Source organism: Amblyomma maculatum, chromosome 1, assembly GCF_055883805.1.
Source record: "Amblyomma maculatum isolate TAMU_Amacu chromosome 1, ASM5588380v1, whole genome shotgun sequence".
In the NCBI taxonomy this organism is placed as follows: Eukaryota; Metazoa; Arthropoda; class Arachnida; order Ixodida; family Ixodidae; genus Amblyomma; species Amblyomma maculatum.
The window spans coordinates 105,134,863-105,160,645 of record NC_139344.1 but is presented as its reverse complement, the minus strand read 5'-3'; the positions used below and the strand labels follow the sequence as shown (position 1 = coordinate 105,160,645).

General features: G+C 45.6%; 1 protein-coding gene across 3 annotated transcripts in view; it reads left to right on the top strand.

The window, feature by feature from the left end:
- Nucleotides 1-25,783, top strand: part of Megf8 (multiple EGF like domains 8) — a 211,678-nt gene that overhangs the window by 167,439 nt on the left and 18,456 nt on the right. For 2 of the 3 annotated variants that reach the window (XM_084588754.1, XM_084588753.1), the window contains exons 33-34: nt 6,754-6,924; nt 17,982-18,121. In XM_084588754.1, coding sequence (XP_084444880.1) covers nt 6,754-6,924; nt 17,982-18,121 — 311 coding nt within the window. Of the gene's footprint in view, nt 1-2,957; nt 3,237-6,753; nt 6,925-17,981; nt 18,122-25,783 lie in introns of those variants that run through there. The other variant, XM_084588756.1, reaches the window with a different exon arrangement.

The window sequence follows — 25,783 nt, the reverse complement described above, 5'->3', positions numbered from 1 at the left end:
ACAGCCACGACCACTAACACCGTCTTGGGGCACACTCGCAATCACAATTAATCTTGTGACCATATATCGCTTCTGTCAGTTTTACAAACTCAGGCAGTGGCGTTGAGACATGCTGAAGCCATGCTGTGAACAGATTTTATTTATGACATCAGTGGTTAGTGAAACCAGATTAGAACGTTAGTGGCAATTCATGCGTATGGTTTGCTTCAGGTACAGCCTTTGTTAAAAGTTTAGAACCCAGAGGGTTTGCTTTTAAGCCCTATATTATGACTTCTTTAACAATCCGATGCCGAGCACATCACAAAGATTGCTGCTGATGTATCGAAAACACTCGGCTTTATCAGATGTCACCTCATTTTTTCCCCTTCTTCCATTCGTAGCCTAGCCTACAAAACTTTTGTCTGCAGCAAACTAGATTTTGATCGATCTCAGCTTGAAAGCGGTTTCTCAACGCGTTTTGTTAAACCTCGTTACAAGAGACACTCAAGGGACCTGAAAAATGTGTCTTGTAAGCAAGGTCTCTTGTAACCAAAAATTATAAAAGCACTGTGTTGATCAGTTTACTACACATCAGCATATAAATGCATTCACGTGCATTAACAGGAAATTGTTCAGGAAAGCTGAAAGGAATTATTCATACTATAATATGTATTTTTGTGAGTGCAGTGTGTATTCCTTGCCAAATTCTGGAGGTAAAGCACTGCACTTTGCAAGCCTTCCTGTTTCTCTAATACTTTTGAAGCACTCTTACATGCTCGTCACCCTCAGATGCTGACACTTTTCTTCTGAAATGTCCTTGTAGTCATTCTCTATGGCACATGTGCCATTTACTTGCGCGAGAATCGCACAGTTTGTAAGCTCTTCGGGAGCACACAAGATCCACATCTGCAGATACGAATTCCTCAAAACATTATGGTACCTCAGCAGTCTCTTGGATGCTCGCCCAAGCTTCATCTTCAAGGATGCTTTCCACAGTATTCATATATGGGCCCTCTCACATCATGTCACCACATTTAAAGCCTGCTTGTCTAAAACAGTTTTACACAGCTTCACTTCTCTGGCCATTCCAGACACCTGAAATAACCTGAACAGCAAACTTCGCATCAATTACTATTGTACAGTCTCGCTGCCTATAGAGCAACAGGCGTTCTATCAACCTTGTTTTGTACAGCAACTTGACAGAGCGCATAATGCCTTTGTCTATTGGTTGAAGGTAGGATGTAAAGTTTGGAGGGAAAAAATAGCCGTGGTGGCTTTGAGCACGAAAACTTTGGTGCTGCAAGAAGCATTGTTCACAAAGAGAAAGACATCGGGATTCTGAGCTTTCATCTTGTGATGAAATTTTAACAGCGAGGAGTTAAAAATGCTGGATGTCATTCATGCATTTTGATTAGCTTCGTAGGTGACAGTAATGCGATGCCAGTGGCTGAAACAGTGGGGTCGTTTTGACTTTCCAATCATGGGGAAACACTCCTTCTCAGTTCCTGACGTATAGCAATGAAAAGGATGCCAATATGGAACAGAATTAAGGGAATCTAAGTGCTAAGGGAATCTGAAGTGCAGCATTTACGAGTTGGTATGCTTCAGCTGCATTGCATGAGCACACCTGGGTTGTGTCTCTTCTAAATAGTGAAGATTTTACTTCAGGGACCTGAAAAAGGTGTCCTTAGTAACCGAGTGTCTCTTGTAACCATGTCTCTTGTATGCAATGTTGTTTTAACATGGCAGATATAGGAAAATCAACCAAACCATTTTCAAATGTCTCTTATAACAGTGTCTCTTGTAGCGAGACTTAACTGTAAATGGTCACTGCCACGGCTTTGCCCAAGTGTCAAGCCTGCTGATCCCCCTGTATTGCACTCAGCCGTGTGCCTCATGTTAATAAGCTGTGCTATTCCCGACAACGGCATGATGGCTATCTTTTGGAACCATCGCTGTTAACAACCACAGTCGCAGACAGAATTGTGTCTAATGGGGCTAGTTTTAGTTTCGCATCAAAAAACTAACAGCGATCAGTTTGCATCAGTTGCAGTGACGTAGTGAGAACACTCAGCTCACACTGTTTCATGGTTGCTGTTGCTGCTTGTGTGTGTGTTTATCGTCGGACACTTCCTGAGTGCCCCCCCTCCCCCCTTTCCGTTCCCCATTGGTGTAAATAAAATCTCCATTTTTGACCTCGCCAGGTTGGCAGGTAAAAGCCATTTTTCATAGAAAATGGATTGGTACTTTTATTTCACTTATCCGGGGTAAAAAGGTGTACAGTGAAACATCGGTATAACGAGCATGCATATAACGAATTATTGGCTATATCAAACTGTTCCATAATATTTTTGCCAAGCACATGTATTTTTAACTTCCTACAATGAACTTGGTTTGGCATAAAACTGATACTATAATGAACTTCGCAGCGCCAAGTTTCCCCTACTTCTGTGGCAGGCAGCAGGCTTTATTACACTGCAAAAGTGGTGTGTCGTGCAGCAAGCGTTCAATACAGTAGAATCTCGGTGATACGAACTCGGCTGATACGAAATTCGGTGTGATACGAATTCATAAAATTCCCCGGCCGAATTGCATTGCGTCCAGTGGGCAAAAAATCTGATGTTCCGAACACTTTTTCTTTTCGCTACGGGTGATACGAACTTCGGTATCACGACCGGTCGAGGCCCACGCACACACGCACAGCGAGAAAAGCGTGCTCAGCGGCGCAGCACTTATAGCACGGCTCACGCACACGCGCGCGAAAGAAGAAAAAAAAAATTACAGCGGGAAAAAACCGGCTTGGCAACCCGCGGCAGCAGCGAAGTTGGCGAAGGAAGGCGGCGATATCTTGCCCCCCCCCCCCTTTTTCCCGCTCTCTCTCTTTCTCTCCCCTCCCCCCCACATTTTGTTTTTTTTTTTTTTTTTTAGTTGTGCGCACGGCCTTGCGGCCCTCTCCACATTTCTCCGCCGCCCCGCAGGCCACGCTCTTCCGCTTTCCGGAGTCTTCGCTGCAGCGGCAACACGTTGCTACACGTTGCTTCGTTTTCTCGTTTGTTGAGGCTGACACCGCGTTGATAGCGCGTCGTTTTGTGATCATCTCGGCAACGCGAAAAGGTACATCATACTGCAATGTCACGGAAGAGAAAGGCGCTGACCTTTAAAGACAAATTGGAAATTTTAAATAAGGTGGACAAAGAGCCCAAGAAAAGGCGCACTGACATGGCCAAGGAGCTAGGCCTGCCGCTGTCAACGTTGTCAATGATTGTTGGTCAGCGCGACCAAATTATGCAGAATGTGCAGCACTTCGCGATGAATTCTAAAGAAGCCAAAACTGCCCACCATGTGAAGTTGGAAGAGGTTCTTCTAACGTGGTTCAGAGAGGTCACGGCTGCCGGCGTCAACATCGACGGAAAAGTGCTTCGTGAAAAGGCAGCGGACATCGCACTCACACTTGGAATTGGTGACTTTCAGGCCTCCGGTAAATGGATTCACCGGTTCAAGGTGCGTCATAATCTTTCCTACAAGACCGTTTGTGGCGAAGGAAAAAAAGTCGACGCCTCCGCCGTGGAAGACTGGATGACAACCACACTGCCGTCTTACATAGCGGGATATGAGGCACGTTATGTTTTTAATGTAGATGAAGCAGGGCTGTTTTACAATCTCCAGCCCGAAAAAAGTTTGTGCTTTAAAGGCGATGCCTGCCGGGGCGGACAAAAGAGCAAACAACGTATCACAGTTTTGTTTTGTTGCAACGCCGACGGATCGGAAAAGATGCCGCTGACAGTCATTGCCAAATATCAAAAGCCCGATGCTTTAAGGCAGCCGGTCGATTGCCCTGCGTCTACAAGGCGAACCAAAAAGCATGGATGACGTCTTCTTTGTTTATGGAATTCGTCACGTACCTCGACCGCAAGATGTCTTGCCACAACAGAAAAATAGTTTTGCTGTTGGACCAGTGCACCGCCCATCCAAAACAAATGACACTACAGAGTGTTAAGGTGGTGTGCCTGCCCCCGAACGCAACAAGTCATTTGCAACCACTGGATGCTGGGATTATAAGGAATGTTAAGCACCATTTCAAAGCTTTGTTGGTGCGCCGCCTCCTCGCGAAGATTGAAAGGAAGGACGCAAATCTCCAGATCACTCCTCTGGACGCTGTGCATTTTCTTGCAATTGCCTGGGATCGCGTCGTTCCTACGACCATCGCCAATTGTTTCGCGCAGTGTGGGGTTTTCAAATCCACTGTGGCTACTGCCTCGCAAGTGCCAGACCCGATTCCCATCGATATCTGGAATCAACTTGACTTCGACTGTTGTGTCGACGATTTCGTCACCGCGGACGACGACCTCGCCACCTGTGGTCCGCACGGTTGAAGATATTGCGGAGGAAGCGTCATCACTGCCTGGCATTCCATGCAGTGACGAAGATGATGACCAAAGCGTTGATGACCCACCGCCGATGGCAGCAGAAACGATGCACGCCATCGATGTTCTGCGGCGCGCCGTGACCTCCGAGTCTGTGCGGGAGAAGACAGCGGCCCAATTTTTCAGTTTTCAAAACTCTCTTTTATCAGATGTCGCGGAAAAGAAGGTGCAGAAGGATATACGCAATTTCTTTCAACGAAAATAAATATTTCGTACCTGTTGGAAGGCTTGAAAACGAATTTTGCTCGTTTTTTGGTGGTACGAAATTTCGAGTGATACGAAAATTTTCGTCTCCCTTTGAATTTCGTATCACCGAGATTCTACTGTATGACCTCGCAGGCGCCGGCAGCAGCACATGAGGCTCACCAGCATGCAGCAAGAAGCCATCCGGTCCTCGTAACCGCCGGCAATGCTCGTTTTTCAGCAGCAGCATGACTGTTTGCATTTGTTGCTTTTTAATTTTTCTTCTCTTTTCTTTTCACTGTTTTCTGCCACCTTTTTGCAGCAGTGCTAGCAGGTAGCGGCACCAGCGGCGCCAGTCTGTGCTCATCACTTGCCTAAAAACTTTGTGGGAGTGCATCGTCGCGTGTATCGTCGCATGCATCGCGTGTGTTGTCATAGTGGTAAATGATAAGAGAGTGACCGCGACATTGTAGACAAAGCAGGAAATCATTCAACACGTGGAAAATTGAGGAAAGAAAATGCTTAAAGCAGCGTGAGGCATAGTACCCAGAAATGTGGCGCAACAAACACAATCGCATGCGAAGAAACACAACACAGGTGCACACTACCAACTGTAGTATGGATCTGAACACACACTTCCTCTTCGCCACTCCTCCTCTTCTACACCCAAGTATATCTTCTCATCATCCTCTTCTTTGCCAAATATATAGTACCACCTTCTTCTCCGCAGAACATAAACATCGTCCAAGCATGACAGTCACCAATTCTACACTCAAGTACATCTCCACACACCTCTTCTTTGCCCAGCAGCTAATACAATAATCGTCCCAGTGAACCACAACCATCATCCAAGCTGGACGGTCACAAAGTCCACCACATAGTCACACACTCAAACAACCACCACACATGTGCAGTAAGACATGTACATCCAAAACAGATCACTTGTGTAGTCCCTATGTAAAAAAACTGTAACCTGCCCAGCATGGTTACAGTGATGGTTATGGTACACTGGGACGATTGTGGTATTAGCTGCTGGGCAAAGCAGAGGTGTGTGGAGATGTACTTGAGTGTAGAATTGGTGACTGTCATGCTTGGACGATGTTTATGTTCTGCGGAGAAGAAGGTGGTACTATCTATTTGGCAAAGAAGAGGATGATGAGAAGATGTACTTGGGTGTAGAAGAGGAGGAGTGGTGAAGAGGGAGTGTGTGTTCCAATCCATATTACAGTTGGTAGTGTGTGCCTGTGTTGTGTTTCTTTGCATGTGATTGTGTTTGTTAGGCCACATTTCTGGGTACTATGCAGCACCAACTTGCCGCTCAAGCTGTTATTTTCAGCGTGAGGCAATGTGAAAGACTAAATGTTTGCAGACTGCTTTCGGAACACAGGTTTTGTGGTACCAGCCGTACTGGCAGAGGCCTGTGCATCAAATGACGATCCCAACGAAGCAGCAACTGAGCTCCGCAAACTCAATTGAATGTGGAACAATTTCTCGTTTTGTAGACGGCATGCCCGAATTGTCGACTGTCAAAGACTTCATGCGCGGCGACAAGAGCACAACAGCCACGGGTGAAGTGACGGGCACTGAAATAGGAAGTTTTGTGTGAATACCTTGTTGACGATTATCAGGCTAACCTTTCAGTGAGGATATTCCAACATGGGGGGGGGGAAGAAGCACTTGTTGCTTTAGATTTGCTGCGTCACCATTGTAGTGCTATTGAGGGCAGTGTATTTTCTCTTGGTGAGCTTTGGAAACTGTAGACCAAAATGTGATACGCAACATGATCAACACACGCACACAAAAAATGTTGAGAATGCAGTCCTTTACGCTTAAGTAAACGAACATTATCCCTCCGAGTCACCACTTTTTCTGGGATGGAATTTTGTTTCTTTTGCATGTATTTTTTGTGGAATTTTATGTTACGAATCATGGATATAACGAACTATTTTGCAATTTTTTACCTGTTGGCTATAGCAAGGTTTCACTGTATATCGAAAAAAGCAGATATTGCAATAATACCAGTTGTGTTAAGAGTTTCTTTGCAGCCTGTTTTTCATATCACTGCAGGAAGTGAGCCTGCTTGAGACTTTGTGACATTATTGGTTCTGGCATTAGTCTGTCACTGGGCATATTTAAAGCTTCACTTGTGACATGGCGCTTTCTGCAGGGTCCTCAGTGCAGCCACTGTGAGCCATTCTACGTGGGCAACCCCGCAAAAGGAGGCCGCTGTGTGCCTTGCCTTGAGTACTGCAACCAGCATACAAACATCTGTGTGGAGGCTGGGCAGCTGGATTTTAATGAGTCTGCAGGCAACCTTTCTCCTGCTGAATTCTTAGAGGTGAGCGTTCATTGTGAGTTCTTCAGCCCTTGCATTATGATAGCATCGCAAGGTTGACGAAAATGTTCATGTATGATGTCTTAAAAGTTTGCAGTTCTGAGACTTAAAGGGGTGATGACAGGGTCGTTTGATGTATTGTCGTTTTATACTTCTATGAATAATATAAAGGTCTGTGATTCTACTCTCAAAGTTTTAGTGCCTAGAATATGGCGCATATTACAAAAAAACGCGATAGAAATCGGAATCTGGAAGCTCCTCCCACTGAGAGCGATCGCTATTTTGGAATGCTCGTGTGACGTCACAGAGTATACGCGGCGGAGCGCTGTCTGCAATGCAGGCTGCAATATCAAAGGACGCATCTCTTTCCTTTTTTTGGACGAATGACTCAGTGGTCGTCCCTCACGCAGAAGTGCTTGATGAAGATGCTACCGCAAGAAAGTGATGTAGAGTAAGGCATGTTTTCTTAAGCATAAGGCATGGTCACAGTTAGTGGGCTGCATGGGTTCCTTAGCTTATCAACGCACTGATCTGTCACATATTACAAAAGCAACGACGCCAGCAGGGCCAGTGGTCACCTATCATCGTAGTGTGAAGCTCTGCAGCCCCACGACGGTGATGAAACTGATCTGCAGACGGTCGTCCGATCTGTTTTGGTCGGATCGGAGGCCAAGCGAGAACTTGATACCCTATGAGTGAACAGCCTGAACAGTTGCGCTTGTCTGTAGTTTTACCATGTTAGAAAAAGGAAAACAAGAAGCTACACTTTATATGTTCCCCCTTATTATCAGCAGTGACCCTGGCCAGAAATATTAGTCTGCGCCGAACTGCCGGCCCGTTCAGCGATGAGTAGACGCATACACGAAGCTCGGGTTTAGAGTTTCGGTGATTACGGAGCGCACATTCAGAAGATTTAGAGGTTGCATGTGGCCGTCCAGTGTAGTAGTTCTGGCAGTAGCGACCCCAAATCGACGATTACTTACATCATAAAGTGAGTGCACATTGAGCGGGAAGCGTCAATATGTGACCCTGTCTAGTGAGCGCAGCCGGCAGCTGTCAGCGCCGCCTGTGTGTATGCCCGGCGCAGGCAGCGGACGTAGCATCCACAGCGCTTCTTGCAGTGCAGTTGAAGTTTGTGAAAAAATAAAGGTGCAACTGGTACAAAAAGACATGGATAGTTTTGATAGCTCAGCTTGCATTTTATGCCATGCGAATGAGCAGCATACATCCAGTCATTGCAAAAGCTATGTAAACAAACCTGCTAGGGGCGCAGTCGGAATCTGCGAATCAGCGCATTCCTGTGGGAGTTTAGGGTTCATGCACAATACTAAATGGTGTATGCTTACGTTGCACTCATGAGTCGTTTACTGGAGAAGCACTAGAAAAACGCAAGATGAGGCTCGGGAGTCGGTCGCAGTCGCAGGCGCGGCTACGGGGGAGCCGAGACAGAGACGGCGGCGACTGGGAGGCTCTTGTTCGGTGCGGGCATGCAGTGAAGCTCAGTCGCATCGCGTTGGGTTTTGCGATGACGGGACTGAAGCGACGGCGGCGGCATTGCTTTCTTGCTCTGGCCGTGGCCAGACTGCACATAGTTTTGCAAAAATGCTTTACCAACTGAAAATAATTACATCTGACTTACACGTGCACGCAAAAGTGAGTCAAGAGGTCCCGCTTCGTTCAAAAGTTTTGGTTCGTCTAATGTCGCAAGGTATGCTCCCGCGTCAAGGTATGTGTGTTTGGGACTTACTCTTTGTTTTTGGACCAAAAGAGCGACGGCAATAGCTCAGCAATCAAGAACAAAACGCTAACTCTTCCCCACTTTCGCGGCGCATGTACACGGTGGAAGGAAACGTTGGACAAGTGGCTTTTTTTTGTATGTGGGAGCGATTGTTGCTAAAACAAGAGAGTTCTTATGCGCCATAAAACACAACACACAACATCATAACATAAGAATAATATGCTTCTGATTGTATGCCTAAATTATACAGCAAGAGCCCGTCGATTTCGGCCTCCTCGGAAATCTATAGACGAAGCCCAAAACAAGTTAGTTCGAGGATCGCTAAGGTCGCATATTATAGTGAAGGCTTCTCAAAGAAAAAAGAATAAAATATTTTCGTGAAAAAAAAAAACTCGGTGACCACCATCCACGGCGTGCATGCAAGAGTGCAGCCGACACCGCGAATAGCAGATGACATGGGGAAGATATCGTTGTGACGTCAACGGCCGATGGTTGCCAGACCAGAAAGCTCATTTCGATATTAATAATGAAAATTAATTTTAGAACTATATACTGCACCGAATGAGCTCAAATTACGAGGATTTATTATGTAACGGTGAAATCCCATAATCTGTTTATGCTCAAACGTTAGCTGTAATGCATTAATGCAGAAGTATGTCATTGCACTCATTTCTTTCAGGTCATTCTTTTTTTAGCCGTTTGTCCAGTCCAGTCATAATGATTATGTGTAGTGCTGATAAGTGCAGAGATGAATTGGCATCTAGTGTATATCACTCTGCAGTTGTGCCACATTGTTTTCATATAGATCACACCGTGTTTACAAACAAAGAGGGCGCTCGCGGTGCCGCAGCCGACTGGGGGTGCAAAGTAGGGTTAGTGTCCATAGAAATAAGTGGAACCGAAAGATTTCAAAGCAGTTTTCTCATGTCTCAGGGCACCTATGATGTCGTTATTCAGCACAGAGTAACCGTGAACATCCTAAAACAGGTGATGAAAGTATGAAATCTTATTACTGAGGCAAAGTATTTTTAAAACACCACGAAACGTATGGGGATGTGAGTTGCGAGGACGACCCATAGAAACACATGTAAACACAACTTACTGTAACATTTTCTCGTTTCGCAGAGACCAGAAGTGGTGGCTGGTCATTAAATGTTGGCCAGCGCTTTGAAGTGTGTGACAAAGTATGTTGCTTCATTGCGGAGGCAGCCTACTTTTAAAACTCTCCGAATAATCTATGTTGTGAATCCGGACACCCCCAAAATGCTCATGTAGTGAACCGTGCAGTTTTGTTTACAGTCTGATATGCTGCCGTATGGGGCAAATTAGCTTGATAATACTGTCGCTCGAGTGATACGTCCTACATAGAATTAAATTTATAAAGCAGTTGTGAAACGCCATATGACAATATGGACCGAGCGAGAATCACGCATTGCAGCAGATGACAGCACAGCTGGAGATACTCATCGCAGCCGCCTCCAACTCCGGTGCGTCTGCTAGCAACGGCGCCGGTGGAGCATGGTCATCTGCAAGTGTGCGCAGTCAGTTTATTATGCTGTGAACAGTCCCGTAAATTGCCAGTGCGGTACTTGCAAGGGAACGTAGTGTGCACTGCAGCAATGTCATACTACGTGAAAAGCTTGTCGGAATTGGATAAACAGTGCTACAATGAAAAACTGCACACTGATGGCATTGTGCACCCGGACCCACTTGCTATGCCTGAAACACATTAGGAAGTCCTCCGGACTGACACGGACGCTCTGCCACCATCGGGCATGGCAAACATTGGAGTGTATTTTATTTTATTTTTGGAGAGACCGTCCATGCGAACAAGTCCCTGGAGGCATACAATTATTTTGAATCAGGTGAGTGCGCGCAAGGTCATCAACGGGCATATATGCTAGTTAACAATTTTGTTGTTTATTTTCTTTTTCCCCGTAGTATCACTATAGTTCTCAGATATCGTTCTGCGCTTTCTGTGCAGTTTCCTCGTCTTTCTTTCTTTCTTTCCATACAGCGCAGACCATCCAGCGCGTGCATGGACATCGGAATATAAAGCCTCTCGAAATTTTTGCTTACGGTCTGCTCACCACATGCATGTATCACGACGCAATTACATATGGATTCATTTTAATATACAGTACAACCTCGTTAATTCGAAGTCATCGGGACCGCGAGAAATCTTCGAATTAAGCGGGTTTTCGAATTAACCGAACACACCAAGAAATAAGACTTAGGCAAAAAAATTCGTTACAGGAACGTGTTACTTTATTCGGCATATTTTGAATTACTACTGAAAGTAATCAGAGATGCTGGTTTGCCGCGTCCGGTAGTTTGCGGCTCCTAAGGTCATGCTCTCGAGTTGGTCAAATAGACGAAACATCTCTGAACTTCCACTGCGGCACTCAACAAAACTGCGGATAACGTTCAGCAATCCGATAACTTCACCAAGAGCAGGTGCTCGGGGAGGCTCGTCGGTGTCGTCGTCGCTATCGTCACTGTCATCGCGCATGTTCGTACCAGCAGTGATCTCACTCTCCAAGTCAGAGTAGCCAGTCTGCTCTTCGCTCTCAATGTTGATATACTCGGCGAAGCCGACTGCGTTGGACTCATCCTCTACGCAGAGCGCATTGATGCGGTCGCAATACTCTGCTCCTTCTTCGTCAAGAGTAGTAGTACATGGGTGGTCTGCATCGGCATCAACAGTGCTTTCACTGGAAAAACCAGCGTGTTCAAAACACCGCCTGATCAATGTGGGCTCCACTTGTTTCCAAGCGTACACCATGAGGCATATGGCTCCGAGGAGGTCGATGGAGTACTCCTTGCCATTGTCGTAGCAAAGGAGCATGCGCTTGAGCAGGTGGTACCGATAAATCTTCCTAGTGTGGTGAATGACGCCTTGGTCCATCGGCTGTGAGATCGAAGTGGTGTTCGGAGGTAAAAATACCATCCTGATGGCCTGGAGATGTGGGATGTCGCCATGTGCCGGGCAGTTGTCGACGACAAATAGGACATTCCTGCCCGTGGCCGCGAACTTGCGGTCAAGTTGCCGCACATACTCTTCAAATATTGCACCTGTCATCCAGGCTTTCTTATTGTGCCTGTAGACGAGTTCATCCTTTGGCGGCAGCCGCGCATTTTTGAAGCAGCGAGGCTTCCCCGTCTTCCCGACGACCAGTAGCGGCAGCTTGTGTTTACCGCACATGTTTGCGCCGAACAGCACAGTAATCCTGTCCTTGGCCTGTTTCCTACCCTTGATGGCGGTGTTCTTCACTGCGAATGTTTTTGTTGGCAGCATCTTATAAAAAAGTGCAGCCTCGTCAAGGTTGTAAACGTCGTCTGCACCGTACTCGCTAAGCAGCGGCGCCAATGTGAGGTTTCTCCAATCCTCGACAACGCTCTCGTTAGTGCTGCCGCTCTCACCACAGACGGTGAGAAAGGTTAAATTATTGCGTTCTTTAAAACGGCAAAACCATCCATTGCTGCACTTAAATTCCTCGTGCCCAAGTTGTAGAGCTAGGTCGTTGGCCTTCTCCCGCAGTAGCGTTCCATTGACGGGAAGGTGGGCAGCGTTTGCTTTCTGCAGCCAGCGAAGCAGAGCAGCTTCCACATCTTGATACGTGGGAGCCCGCACTCGTGACCGCTTCGAAGAATAGGTCTTGCCGTAAGCCTCTAGTATTTTTGACTTGCTGCTCAATATTGTGGACAACGTCGAGAGGGGCACGCCATGCCTTTTGGCCAACTCGGTCTTCGAACAAGCGCTCTTGCCTGCTTTCTGGATCAAGCAGAACTTCTGCTGCAGCGTTAAAGTCTTGTACTTTGGCATTTCTGCACTGCTACGGTCACAAAGCTAGCACTTCTGCGCAGTCCCGCCCAAAAAAACGGCACAGTAGCCGACCCCTAACCACAGCGCACAACACAAAGAAATGGCGCAGGCGAGACCGGCGCGGCGGTGGTGGTGGCGTACTTGCAGCGTCGGAGGCACGGGGGAAGAGTGGGCGAAGTACACCAAGGGATGGAGTGTGGGCGAGGTCACGTGATAAAAACCGGTATGCCCGCCGTGTTGCAGTGAAGCACGTCTTCTCCTCTGCAGGCGCGTGTTTCGGCGGTGCGCGAGGCGCACTGTGGACCGATTTTTGTGCAGAGAGTGCTCCGGCTGGGGCGCTTCGCCTATAAATCATCACCATTACTATGTGGCTTTGCCTCGCGGCTCCGTAGGGCCGTCGTTTCGCCGGGTTTGCGGCGAAACATGGATCAGCATTGCCGCATAGCAGTCCAAATTTTCGAATTAACCGGGCTGGCGCAGGCCGCCTGTCCGAATTATCCGGCCAAATTTACATTGGAAAATATGGGACCGCAGAAAACCTTCGAATTATCCGGGATTTCGAATTAACCGAGTTCGAATTATCGAGGTTGTACTGTACTTACTGCCTCTACTTAGCCACGATCGATGTTTTCAAAATAGAATGACGTCATGCCCGTTTTTTTGCATATTATTCCTCGCAATTTACAAAATGAACCATGTCTCGACGGCATCATTACTGCCTTACACGGTTAATGTGCGTCGCCAGCACTTGGAATGTTTATTTTTTTACTTCCGCCATGCAACATAATGTCGGGGCATGGTACAAGACATTCATGAAAAAAAAAAAAAGCCGCTTGGGCGACTCGCCTCCTAGACGTGGGGGTTCATCTGGAAGCGCGCCCACATATTTATTGATAAGTATGCTTTACAGAGATTTCAGATGAAAATTTATTGCATACTTATATTCATGGTTTTAAAGGGGTGCCGTGATGTTTGCCAGACCACTAATTCCAGCTAGCCTTTAGGTTTTTTACACCTTCCCAATGCCCCAAAGCCCAATCATATGGCGAAATTGTAGTGCCTAATAATTTAATCCGCATCACTAATCAGCGTCTTGGCACCAATGTGAACGACACAGGATGGTGAAGTTCGGTAACGGATATGATGTTCCCTTCTTGCTTGGGTGCTGCTTGCCTTATTGGTTGAGCACGCACTTTAATTCGAATGTTCTTCAAGTTACTATGCAGAAAACAGATGAAAGGTGTTTTAATCTCGCGTGTGTTTTTGAAGTGCTTGTAAAGATAGGGACTGTAAACTCCGGTAAATGCAGTGTTGCCAACAAGTGCGGTGGAGCGTCTGCTTGCTGTGATGGTGGTGATGGTGGCTTTGTCCTTTGTAGCGGGTCGCTGCTGCCTTTTGGCCCAGCGCAGCCAAAAATTAAAAACAAAATAGAAAAAGGAAAAAAAGAAAGTCCGCCAATTCACTGTCCAGGCTCTGCGGTCACAAGCACAAAGGTCACTCCCGCAGGCTCCTCAAATCCTAAGGCAGCTGACAACGTTAAAATCTCGGAGGTCAGCAAAATCGCTGGGCAATCGAAAATTATGTGGCTGATCGTTTCTGCCGACGCTCCACAGATGGCACTAGTTGTGTCGAAATCGCTCGTGAAGCATACTCGCCACACCCGAGTTCACAGCACTCCACAGCGGGCTTCTGCCAGCAGGCCACTGCCCAAGGAGCTGTCATAGAATCGTTCCCGGCAGATGACCTCCTTGCTGGCCCTGTACAGGTACAGGGTAGGCTGCCTTAGCTCCTGTACTCCATTTCTCCGTCTTCGCCTTTCGCACTTGTTCTCGACTTTTTGTACAAGTATCACTCGAGTGATCCATGGCAACAGCAGCAGCGATGGACACCGGTGGAACACCAAAACAGCGGTGCAGATTTGCTGATCGTCGGACCTACCTCGTTGACATCCTCACAAGATGGTGTGGAGCAGCGTCTGGTGGGCTAGGCTAGCTTTGGGCAGACGGAGAAGCCGGTCCTCATAGCACAGCTTCACAGCGTCGTTACGACACTGCCAAAAAGTGCGGCTACAGGTTGAGTTGGACAGACAACAATGGTGGATAACTTCGGTACGTCAGCAGAAAGCTGCATTTCTCATAGGTTCCTCCCAAGTCGAGCACTGGGCGAGCGAAATGGGAGAGGGGCTCCCTCTCACACCGACTCAGGAGCGCTGTTCTTTTTTTTTGTATTTAAAATTTTATAAACTGAATAACTCCCGTTTCCGCGCGCCGATTTCTGTAATTCTTTTTGAACTAACTTCGGTACGGTGTAAAGAACCTAGAGGTTGACTGGAATTAGTGGCGTCACGAACGTCACTGTGCACCTTTAAAAGAATGCACCAGCTATTAACAAACGACTGCTTTTGTGCCCGCAAAGTCAGCTTCTTTGCTAACTGTTCTTTACATATATACAGTCGAACCCGGATATATCGAACTCGAAGGGGATCGCGAAATAGTTTGATATATCGATAATTCGATATACAGAAATCGGCTTGTGACGGCACTTACGATGCGAAAAAACGATATTGCATTTGTCGCGTAATCAACCCACTCGCATAATATACCCACCCTCCACTTTCTCACCCGAGAATTTAAAAAAAAAAAAAGCATTAAGGCCAGCTCGCTCAATGCGAGTGATTGAGCGATCTCAGCGACGATGCGGCAGCGACAGAGCGAAAATTTTCAAACTTGGAACTGCGTCCCTCTCGCCGCTCGAGCCACCGCGGTAGCTCAAAACAAGGTTTAAATCGCGAGCGTTTTCGCTTGCATGTCGATGACGCGCGTCACTCCGTTTCGGTCCTCTCATCCGCAGCTCATTTCTTGGCAGCGTGCCAAGATGCTGTGCAGCGATAACGTCAGGGCATGTTTATCTTTTGATAGCTCCTGCGGTGACAGGGAGCGAACTTTGCCAGTGCCCGTGATGGCTTGATTGCACAAGCCTCGTTCGATTTATCACGCCGCGCTTGGAGCAGGTATCATGATCGCAGCAGCTGACCGTGCGCTTTCGTTGATTCATACATGCAAGGATAAACAACTCCCGCCAAAAAAAAAAGCCCTGCCGCTTCTTAACGTCTGCAGCCGCCATATCTTACGCTACACCGCCCGTACAGCACACTGATAAAAATGAATGACTCTCGCAAAAAAAAAAAAAAAGAGAGAGAGAGAGAGCCACGTCAGCCGCCACGCGCAGGGGGTTTGCAGCACACGCTAAAGCGTCCGACGTCTGTCTGAAAACGGGCTGAGCTGGCTTGGAGCATGCGTAGCGCGTGCTGAAGGAAAGAGATAGCTCAGCAAAAGAATGGGCACACCCACGCACATGGCTTGCAAACGTCATGTGCTGGCGCGCGGGAAACGATGACTGCAGATGCGCGCGCCTTTGGGGAACGGGCGCGGCGCTGCCCAGAGCAGCCGTCGCCGAACTGTCCCCTCATTCCTTCCGCGCGTGGCTTGAAAACGTCACGCGGCAAACGGCCAAGGGTGATGCGATCGTCTTTGGGGAAGGCCCACTTTCCAGTGCGTCGTGAGGAGTTCGATATATCGAACGACCGGTGAAATTGAGTTCGATATATGACGCGGCTTTCCTATACTTTTACATGGGATTTTCAAGAGGATATTCCGCGAGTTCAATATAACCAAAATTCGATATATCCGGTTTCGATATAACCGGGTTCGACTGTATTTTGTATGAGCCACGCTACCGCAATGCATTTCCAACTCAGATTCTAAACAACGAGGCGTTTTAAAAGTAAATTGCCTCCGCAATGAAGCAGCATACTTTGTCACACACTTCTTCAAAGCGCTGACCAACGTTTAACGACTGGGCACCACTTCTGGTGCTCTGTGAAACGAGAAAATGTTGCAGTAAGTTGTGCTTACATGTGTCGTCCTCCCAACTTGCACCTCCATACGTTTCGCGGTGTTCTAAAAATACTTGCCTCGGTAATGGGATTTCATACTTTCACGATCTGTTCTAGGATGTTCATGGTTGTTCTGTGCCTAATAACGACATCATAGATGCCCCGTTAAATAAGCAAACTGCTTTGAAATCTTTCGGTGATTCCATGTATTCGTATAGGCGCTAAACCTACTTTTCACCCCCAGTCGGCCCAGCCTGGTGGCAGCAGCACCACCGCATTGGGCTTACGTCACAGATTGGTGTTGGTCTATTAACTGGCTTGGGAACAGCTTATGCTTAGCTTACATTTTGTTGCTTTTTATGTAATTATGACTGTGTAAAATTGGTGTTTTTATTTTCCATTTGCTCACTGCCACAGATCTACAGCCAGCGAAGGGTAGTTCTAAAGAAAAAGTTTTACAAAAACACAAAGGCTGTTCATTTACAATAGTTTGTCTGCTGGAACTCAAGGAAAGCCACTCTCCTGCTGTGGCATCTTTAAATGTCTGGGGCAACAGCCTTCTTTTCTTTCATTAACCAGAAGACGCGCTTAGCATCTTTTAAGGCTGTCAACAGACTTATATATTGGACCTAGGGGCTACATAATGCGGAAGGGTTGCAGTCTTTCGTTATTAAGTAAACTATTTCTTTGCACTCCTCTTTGCCTCCTGTACTGTTTGGAACATAAGTGGGGATGCAGCTTTGAAACTGCAAAAAATAAAAAAAAATCTTTTTGTGAAAATTATTGTGTTCTGTTTGTGTGCCTCGTTTTTGTACTGTCCTGAAGTTTCATCCCATTGAAAAATATTTTGTGTACCGCAGTGGCTGCGCATATCTAGTAAGCGCTCGAACCTGTGGCGTATTTCTCCTTTGTGGTTATCTGATTAGATGCCTACCTTGTGGAGCAGAATTCTTTGGCTGTTTTGTCTCATTTTAAATTCTTGTTGTGAAATTTTCTTCTCAGTTTAGACATTTCAATGGACAATACAGTGCAAAGATTGAAAACTAGAAATTTGTTTTATTGCAAAAAAAAAAATAAACACTAAGAATATCTTGGCTTGTAGCATATCTCTAGAAACACATTGAATGTAAAGCCAACCTTCTGCCACATTTTGCTTGCTAATGAATAGTAGAAAACAATGTTCTACAGTTATAGCAGTTTTGTGAGAGTAGTCCAAAAATTGACTTTTTCGAAACATTTGGTGTAAATACATCAAGGAATGAGAAAAAAATAAAAAAATTTACTAATAGCCACATTCCTCCTTAAAGATTGTACAATAACATACATGATGTCATCCTTAGCAAGCAGTGAAGCACTAATTATTTCTTATACCACAGGGTTTTCAAGCATAAGAGTAAACTGCTCAAAGTAAAATTTGAAACAGAGCAGTTTTCATTTTTCCACATAACATTTCCTGGTTGTTTAGTATTCCCAAGTTATTTGGAAGGCAGGCTGCTTGGGATTCATTGTATGCGGGGCATAGCAAAACTATTTAGTGTGTGTGCTTTGATTTGCCACCGCTCAACTCAAGTTGCTGCCTGACTCTTATTTTGCTCGTGCAGTCGTTCAAGCAGATCGAGCATGGTCCTTTGGAGCTCGCTGTGTGCCGATTCTGTCAGAACAACACAATGGGAGCACAGTGTGAAGAATGTGTAGAGGGCTTCTTTGTGGTTGGCAAGGACATTGCCCGTGGCTGCCGACCGTAAGTCACTCTTTTACTGCTCCATGGATGCAGAGCTTCGTGTGCTTTTTAAAAATTAAGTTCATTTTGCAATTTTGGGGCCTGGTTTTTAGTCTCATTTTGAGAACTAAGTTGGTTTTCCCATGGTTCCTTACAAATCTGCTCCCATGGTTTGGTTGGTCACATGGTAGCATCATTAGTACATTCTACCTATCATTTTGTTCTTTTTTAGTTTACCCTAAGGGCACTCAAATAGTAAAGGCTACGCTTGAGCTGGAAGTTTATCAGACACCATTGAATAGATTCAGAAATAGTTTAACATTGAATCGACCTTCAGCACTAATATTTGAAATTCACAGCTAGGAACAGCTATAGCAAAAACGCTTGTTTACTTAAATCTTGTGTTGGTATTCATGAAAAACAGTAATGTGTATTCGGCAGATTACGTGGTAAAAAGCAACTTAGCTAGAAAGGAAATTTGAGCATGTGTATTGTGCTTTATGGACTGCACCATTTCTTTCTAGTACAGTGTGTCTGCAGCACACCCTTTATCATGCTGGCGACATGTGGCAATGCATGCTGTGCTTAAAACTACTGCCGCTCATTAACTCTTTCCCTACTAAGGGCAAAGTGACTGTTTTCAAAATGAAGCGTAAAAAAACGTGAAATGCATAAAAATGGTGGCAATGAAATGTTCTTCTGAAAATGTTTATTTCAACACAAATACTAGGTGTGAATGCAGAAAAAAAGGGGAAAATATGTGCCAAACAAAACAAGTTTAATATTAAGAAAAAATTGTGTTAGAGGTAATTAGGTAATTATATCTTGGAAAAAAAATATTTAAAAACATGCTAGAGCATGCAAAATGTTTATTAAATTTGTTTTGCTACTGGCCACTGAAAGTTTGAAACTATAACTCAAACACTTTGTGAGCTAGGAAAATATTTCTGATGACGCCTAATAAATGGCTGTTTTCAGAGTGTTGTTGACATAAAGGTGTTGTTTGTAGCAAATATTTTCCGAAGTAAAATGTGGTATACCAATATTGTCACATAGTGGTGACAAGGCCGTAGACACTAAAAGAAGACACAGGCTTGATGGTACTGAAATTAACTCTTTATTGGGCTGACTTGCACTCGCAAAAGAACTAAGCAACTCGGCGGCGGCGATAGCAACAAAAGTGCTCGTCGATCGTCGAACAAAGAATGCCCGTCGCACTCGTCAACGCTCAATTTAAAGGCTGCTCAGAACACTCTAGATAACGTCGCAAACTGCTACTAGCACAAGGTGGAACATTGTAGAAAGACACACGAGTGGCCAGAATCTTCAAGACAGATCTCGGTGCATTTTGCGCTACAATGAAACTGATAAAGGTGCATCTCGCGACATCGAGCATTAACAAACAAATAATACAGAACTGATACGCGATCCAGAATCAGAGTGATACGGCCGCATGTCAGCGGCTCTTAAAAAACAACAAATACAGTTTTGAAGGCTTCGCGGCAATATATAGTCTAATAAATGTACTAAGAATACTTTTGAAAAAGATGCAAAAAAATGTAGAAACAAAAAAATATGTTTGTCAAAGCATCTGTGATGATCTGTTTGCATCAAAAATTGTAACAAAATGCTTTGTATTTGACCAAAGATCAGAATCTGTTCAAGACCAAATTTCTGGAATAGGAAAAAAAGAAAGTAATATGCTTTCGTAAAACATTTAGGTCTTTCATGTAGCGTCAACTAAGTCAATGCCTGTGTTACTATTAGATGAGAGCTCAACTCTGCTTTAGCTCTGGGCTTGTGGATTGAAATATTGACCATATGATGTAGAGACACTACTGATAACAAAAATATTGTCCATGACATCTCTAGGGATGTGTGAACCAGCTCCACTAACAAACAAAGCAGAAAATGAAACTTACAGGCGTACGTGTGTCGACATTTCAGGCTGAGTTTGTGCAGTTTTATTGGCGGATACAAAATCTGATAATGCAACATCTTTGCCAGAGTCGCTGCTGCTTAATGTGACCAAAAAAATTGCTGTATGTGCACCATATTCGAGTGAGGTGCACGCCATCTCCAAGGCTAGTGTAACCTCCATTTCATAGGCTTTTCGAAAATTGATGCGTTGCGGGAAAAAGAAAAACTATGCAGGAAACGAAAACGTAGTTCCTTAGGAACCTACCATAAGGCACACCAATTCTGCAGGGGCCTCTGATAGCATTGAAATTGCATTTTAAAACCACCGATCATGACTGATCAATGTATTGTGGCACGGTAAGCAAAGAGCCAAAAGCTGTTTCGTGCACTGCGTAGAGCAAGCCATCGCTCATGCATTTTTTTTCATTTGGAATCGTTACCAGCTTGCAGCCACCCATGAATGTCTCCACTGCACTGCATTACACTGCACTCTGTAGAGTTTCAGATGCAACTGTCACGGCCGCTCGATGGAAGCGCACTAGGTGCGGCCTGCTACGTCGCCCGAAACCGGCGGGAGGCGCCTACTTCCAGTCACCACCGCCGCGGCGCCACCGTTCGGGGACAGCCGCGCACGGAGAGCTGCGCCTGGCTGCGCTTTGAGGGAGGCGTTGGCGTGGTAGAAGCCTTTTATTTTAAGGATATAAGAGCTCCGCTTCACACAATTTGGCAACACAAATTAGTATATACTGTCATGTCTAGTGTGACCATGTCAGCACTTAGCGCTTGCTCGGCAAGGATGTATACTGCAGTGTACCCCGAAAAACTTAGTTGTTTGTCACCCGGCTGCGAACAATTCGAAGCTGTTCAGCTGCCATGGTAGCCTAATGCATAACCACTTAATTAACTATGTCGCGAATTCCGTGTGTCATTTTCATACCATTTACTCATTCCTGCATACAGCTTTTATACACAAATTGTTGTCAACCTGTTCTAAGCTGCCAGCGCTATACAATAAAAAAAATGTCCTACTATGAGCAACCTCTGTGAAAATGCGACATGTAACCAACCTTTCTATCTCATTCTGACAAATGTTACGATGGAAATATGAAGATGTTTATTAGGTTAAATCTAGATAATAACCTAGGATCTTCGACTCAGTTGGAGACCTTAAACTTTGTACGCCAGAACGCTATCCGTCATGGCTTCCCGCATTTTGTATGACCGGACAAAGTAAGCGCGCTTGATAGAACCGGTCTGCCTCAAGGTGCTACGTATATGCGCCGAAAGTTTTTACTACTATTTTTATTGGCTGCTCGCAAACCCATACAATTTTGCTGGTTCTTAATTTTCAATGGAAGAACGCGCATCGAGTGTTCCTGTTGTGAAACTCTTAGCTGCGATCACAAGAATGTTCACGCTTCAGAGCGCAACTGCAGCCGAGATTCAGCGAGCAGCCGAGTACGCTTATTTAATGGCCACACACAAAAAAGGAAGAAAATTACCAATCGCAGACGGAACACCTTTCTTGAGAGAGGTTTATGCCATAGCCATAAACGTCGCTCCACTGCTGAGTTGACATTCCCAGCCCAGCTCACTATCAGTGGGGGCAGCAACTTAACGATAACTTGTATAGCGCCTTAGCATGGGCACAATCATTGTTTTTATAGATTAGCTGCAGGTACTGTGTACGGTGAGAAAACAATGACAAAATCAAAAGTTTACACAGCTTGCTACTTCGCCGGACCTCTTTAGACTTCATCATCCTGTTAATGAAGGTGCTCGTAAGCTGACAAAGCTTGATTACTTCCTTTGCGGGGTACATCAAGCCTCCATTGTTCTTGGTTTTTGATTAACCTGTAACTGGTCCAGTTGACTCCTATTTCCTGCAACAGGCTCTTGCACGACTGAGATGTCGCCTCAAAACCATTACCAAATATCGCATAAATTAAGCAACAGCCTGGTAGTGATAAACAAAACTTGGGGTTCTTAAGTCCCCTTGAGGAGCCTCGTTAGAGTGCCCGCACTTTGCTACCTGCTTATTCACCGTATCCCGTAATTGCTGCCCCTGTCGCATATCATTAGAATGCAGCCTTAAGCCACCACATTACATGAAATAGCACCCTACACATAGCTATATAAAGCCCCTCTTTACCGAAGCAGTACGAATGTGCCCTATAGGAGTATAGTGTGCCTGACTTGGGATCTAAGGATTTCTCTTTCAATAATTCCCATTTCACCCTTACATCTTATTGACTCTCTCTGGTTTGGCAGCTCCTGCCACATTGAACATGTCATGTGTTCTCATTGTGCCAAAGGTGTCTGGCCATATCACCAACTAAAGTGCCTCTTACCAGAGAGGTTTTTTTCCGACTTTCCGCCGACAGAGCGGGCACCGGATTTTCTGTGGAACGTGGCTTTTCATTTTATCGCATCGGCTCAAACAGTCTCAAGAGTATAAACAAATGTTGTATGCACAGGCTCCTTTACTTGCAAGGCCACTCAGTCTAGCGCGGCAAGATTTAGAACAAATTGCATGCTGATATAAAAAAAAACTTCGTAGCTTTTTTTGATATGTCCTCGCAACATAACCTGCGAGAAAAGCTTCTGGTGCTACCTCATCGTGTTCATCTGCTTCACAACACATCGTTAAAAATCCTAGTTCACTGGCCAGCTCCCTGGTAACTCAATAGGTTAAACAACGTGACGGGAACACAAGAATAGAGGCCGACACAATTAGCGCGGTTGTGCCGTCTTCTTCTCCTCTGTTCCCGTGACGCTTTTTGCACGGTTAACCTATAATTAATCACCGACAAGTCCAATCTGCTGTCCCTCGTAGCAAATTTAATGGCAGCTGATAGGGTATTATGCTTCAGCATCTGGACTTTTTAACCTCAGCGCCGCTTTCATTTCAGAGGAAGCGATTGCATTTCCACTCCTCGCTGCTGTCTTTGCCTGAAGCGAGCTCAGCAGATAAAATTAGAGGGTCTCTTAGATGTCTCTTAAGCGGAGGACGGCGAAAGCCTACCCTTCTCCTATCATTTGCCTCTCATCGTTTGTCACAGTTCGTCATTTCAAGTCGTCGTTTGATATATTGGTAGTTTCCCAGTCATGATGAATCTGCCTGCGTAGTCATTGCAGCCCTTATCACTCATAACTAAGAAGGTTACTCATTTAGAATCAGCAGTGGTCGTTACATGTCGTTGTTTCACATATTGGTCATTTTGTAGTCATTAACAGCAATGATGAGTCATGCCTTGCTATTATAGTCATTACCACACATTGCTAAGCACTTTTACTCATTTCTAATCAATTGCGGTCATTACATGTCATAGTTTGATATACTGGTCATTACAAATAATTTGTCATTATTAACCATTATTAGCCATTAGCATTAGTCATTACCTCCATCAATGTTTATTTATAACTTTTATTGATTACCTATCACCATCAATCATTTTCATTCTTAATCTCCCTCCTTGCATGTCCGCTTTTGCGACTGACACACTAGTGCACAGATGCGACGCACAGATTACAGGCACAGCTTTTGCGCACAAATTTTCTTTCCATGAGCCTAGAATGGCTTTCGCCTTAAAAAATAAACGCAACGTTAACGTGCTTGCACACGCGCACACAAAAAAGTTTGCGTTTACCACGCAGACGCGAGGCGAACGCGCCCAGAAAGGAAGCAAACCGCGCGCTCAGAGCCGGCGACCCCGGCGGCGACGTGTCCCCGAACAGTGGCGCCCTCAGCAGAAATAGCGGGCGCAACTGTAAACTCCCCAAGGACGCGCTTGCCCATTGACGGCGGCGCGACGCAGCAGGCCGCACCCAGTGCGCTTCCATCGAGCGGCCGTGCAACTGTAAAGTGTGTCGGTTCAGGAAAAGGTCGTTGAAATAATTACTTTCCACGGATTTGAGTTCAAAAGTAGCATAGTTGTGTACCGTCAGTTCCACAGCTACCTTTTTGGCCACGAATCTTGGCAGGAAAATTATCTCAAGTATCATTTTGAATGTGCCAAGATAGAAATTTAGAGGTTTAAGCACACAGATGAAGTGGTGCAAGCACAGTGCACTAAACAAAGATCAGGAGAACAATGAACATTTCCACTTGGCTTCAGAATATACGTAGCAAATTGCCAATACAGTCGAACCCAGATAATTTGAATTTTGGTTATATCGAACTCGCGGAATATCCCCTTTAAAATTCCGTGTAAAAGTACAGGAAAGCTGCGTCGTATATCGAACTCCAATTTCACCGGTCATTCGATATATCGAACTCTATACCACTCACTAGAAGGTGCGCCTTCCCCAAAGACGACCATCACCCTCGGCCGTTCCCCACGTGACGTTTTCAAGCCACACGCGGAAGAAATGAGAGAGTACAGTTCGACAATGGCTGGTCTAGAGCAGTGCCGCGCCCTTTCCTAAAAGGTGCGTGCATCTGCGGCGATCGTTTGCCGTGCGCCAGCACATGACGTTTACAAGCCATGTTGCGGGAAGGAACGAGTTTCGCAATGGCTGCGGTACGGAGCGGACACAGCCAATGCAGCCGTGGTGTTCGGGAGAGGGGAAACAACACAATAGAGCGAAGCGCAAGGGTGTGCCCATTCTTCTGCCGAGCTTTCTCTCCCCTTCCTCTTTCTTTTCCGGTCTTCGTTCACAGCAGCACACACTACGCACGCGCCGACAAGTCCGCTCATCCCATGGCAGACAGAACGTCGGACATTTTTTCAAGTGTGTGTTGTGAACCCTCTGCACGCGGCGGGTGATGTGTGATGCGCATCTTGTGACGTTGGGCTGAACGTCTGGCGTAGCATAAGCCATGGCGACTGCGGACATTAAAAATCGACAGATTATTTTTTTTGCGAGAGTCGACCATCCTTGTCATGCTGAACGTGCGGCGTAGCATAAGCATGGCGTCTGCGGGAGTTAAGAATCGGAAGATGATTTTTTTTTTCTTTTTCTTTTTTCTTTTTTTGCGAGAGTCATTCATATTTAAATTTGTGAATCAACAAACGCACGCGGTCGGTTGCGATTAGGACACCGGCTTTTAGCATTGTTCGCTTCAAACGGCGTTTGCAGCTGTCATGCTTTCCAATTATTTTGTGGCAGTGGACTCTGCCTGCCCCCAAGCGCAGGCTTGTGCAATCAAGCCGTCATGGGCACCCTGCCAAGTGCACTCCCTGCCACCGCAGAAGCTATTAAAAGTATAGTATAGTCAAAAGATGAACATGCCATGATGTTATCGCTGCGCAGCATCTTGGCATGCTGCCAATGAATGAGCTGTGGATGCAACAGCCGAAACGGAGGGACACCGTTTTTTTTTTTTTTTTTTTAATTCTCGGGGGCAAAGTGGAGGGTGGGTTCATTATGTGAGTGGGTTGATTACGCAACAAATATGGTATCATTTTTCACGATTGCAAGTGGCGTCTCAGGCCAGTTTCTGTATATTTAACTATTTCGCGATCCCCTATGAGTTAGATATATCCGTGTTGGACTGTATATTTTGAGCTAAATAATCGAAAAGGAAGTCATACACAATGACAATGCATCACTATTGTCCTTCTTGATTTCGATTGAAAAGCTGCTATATTAGTGTCCATACGGATGTCCCCATTAGTACTGAAAAGAGTGCTATATTTTGCATCTACAAGATCACCTGCCTCTTTCATTCTATTTTCCTCCTGTTATCTTTTGACACACTTATTACAGGCGGAAGAAAGGTTGCATAACCATTTCCTCCTTTCATGTTTTTAGGCACTA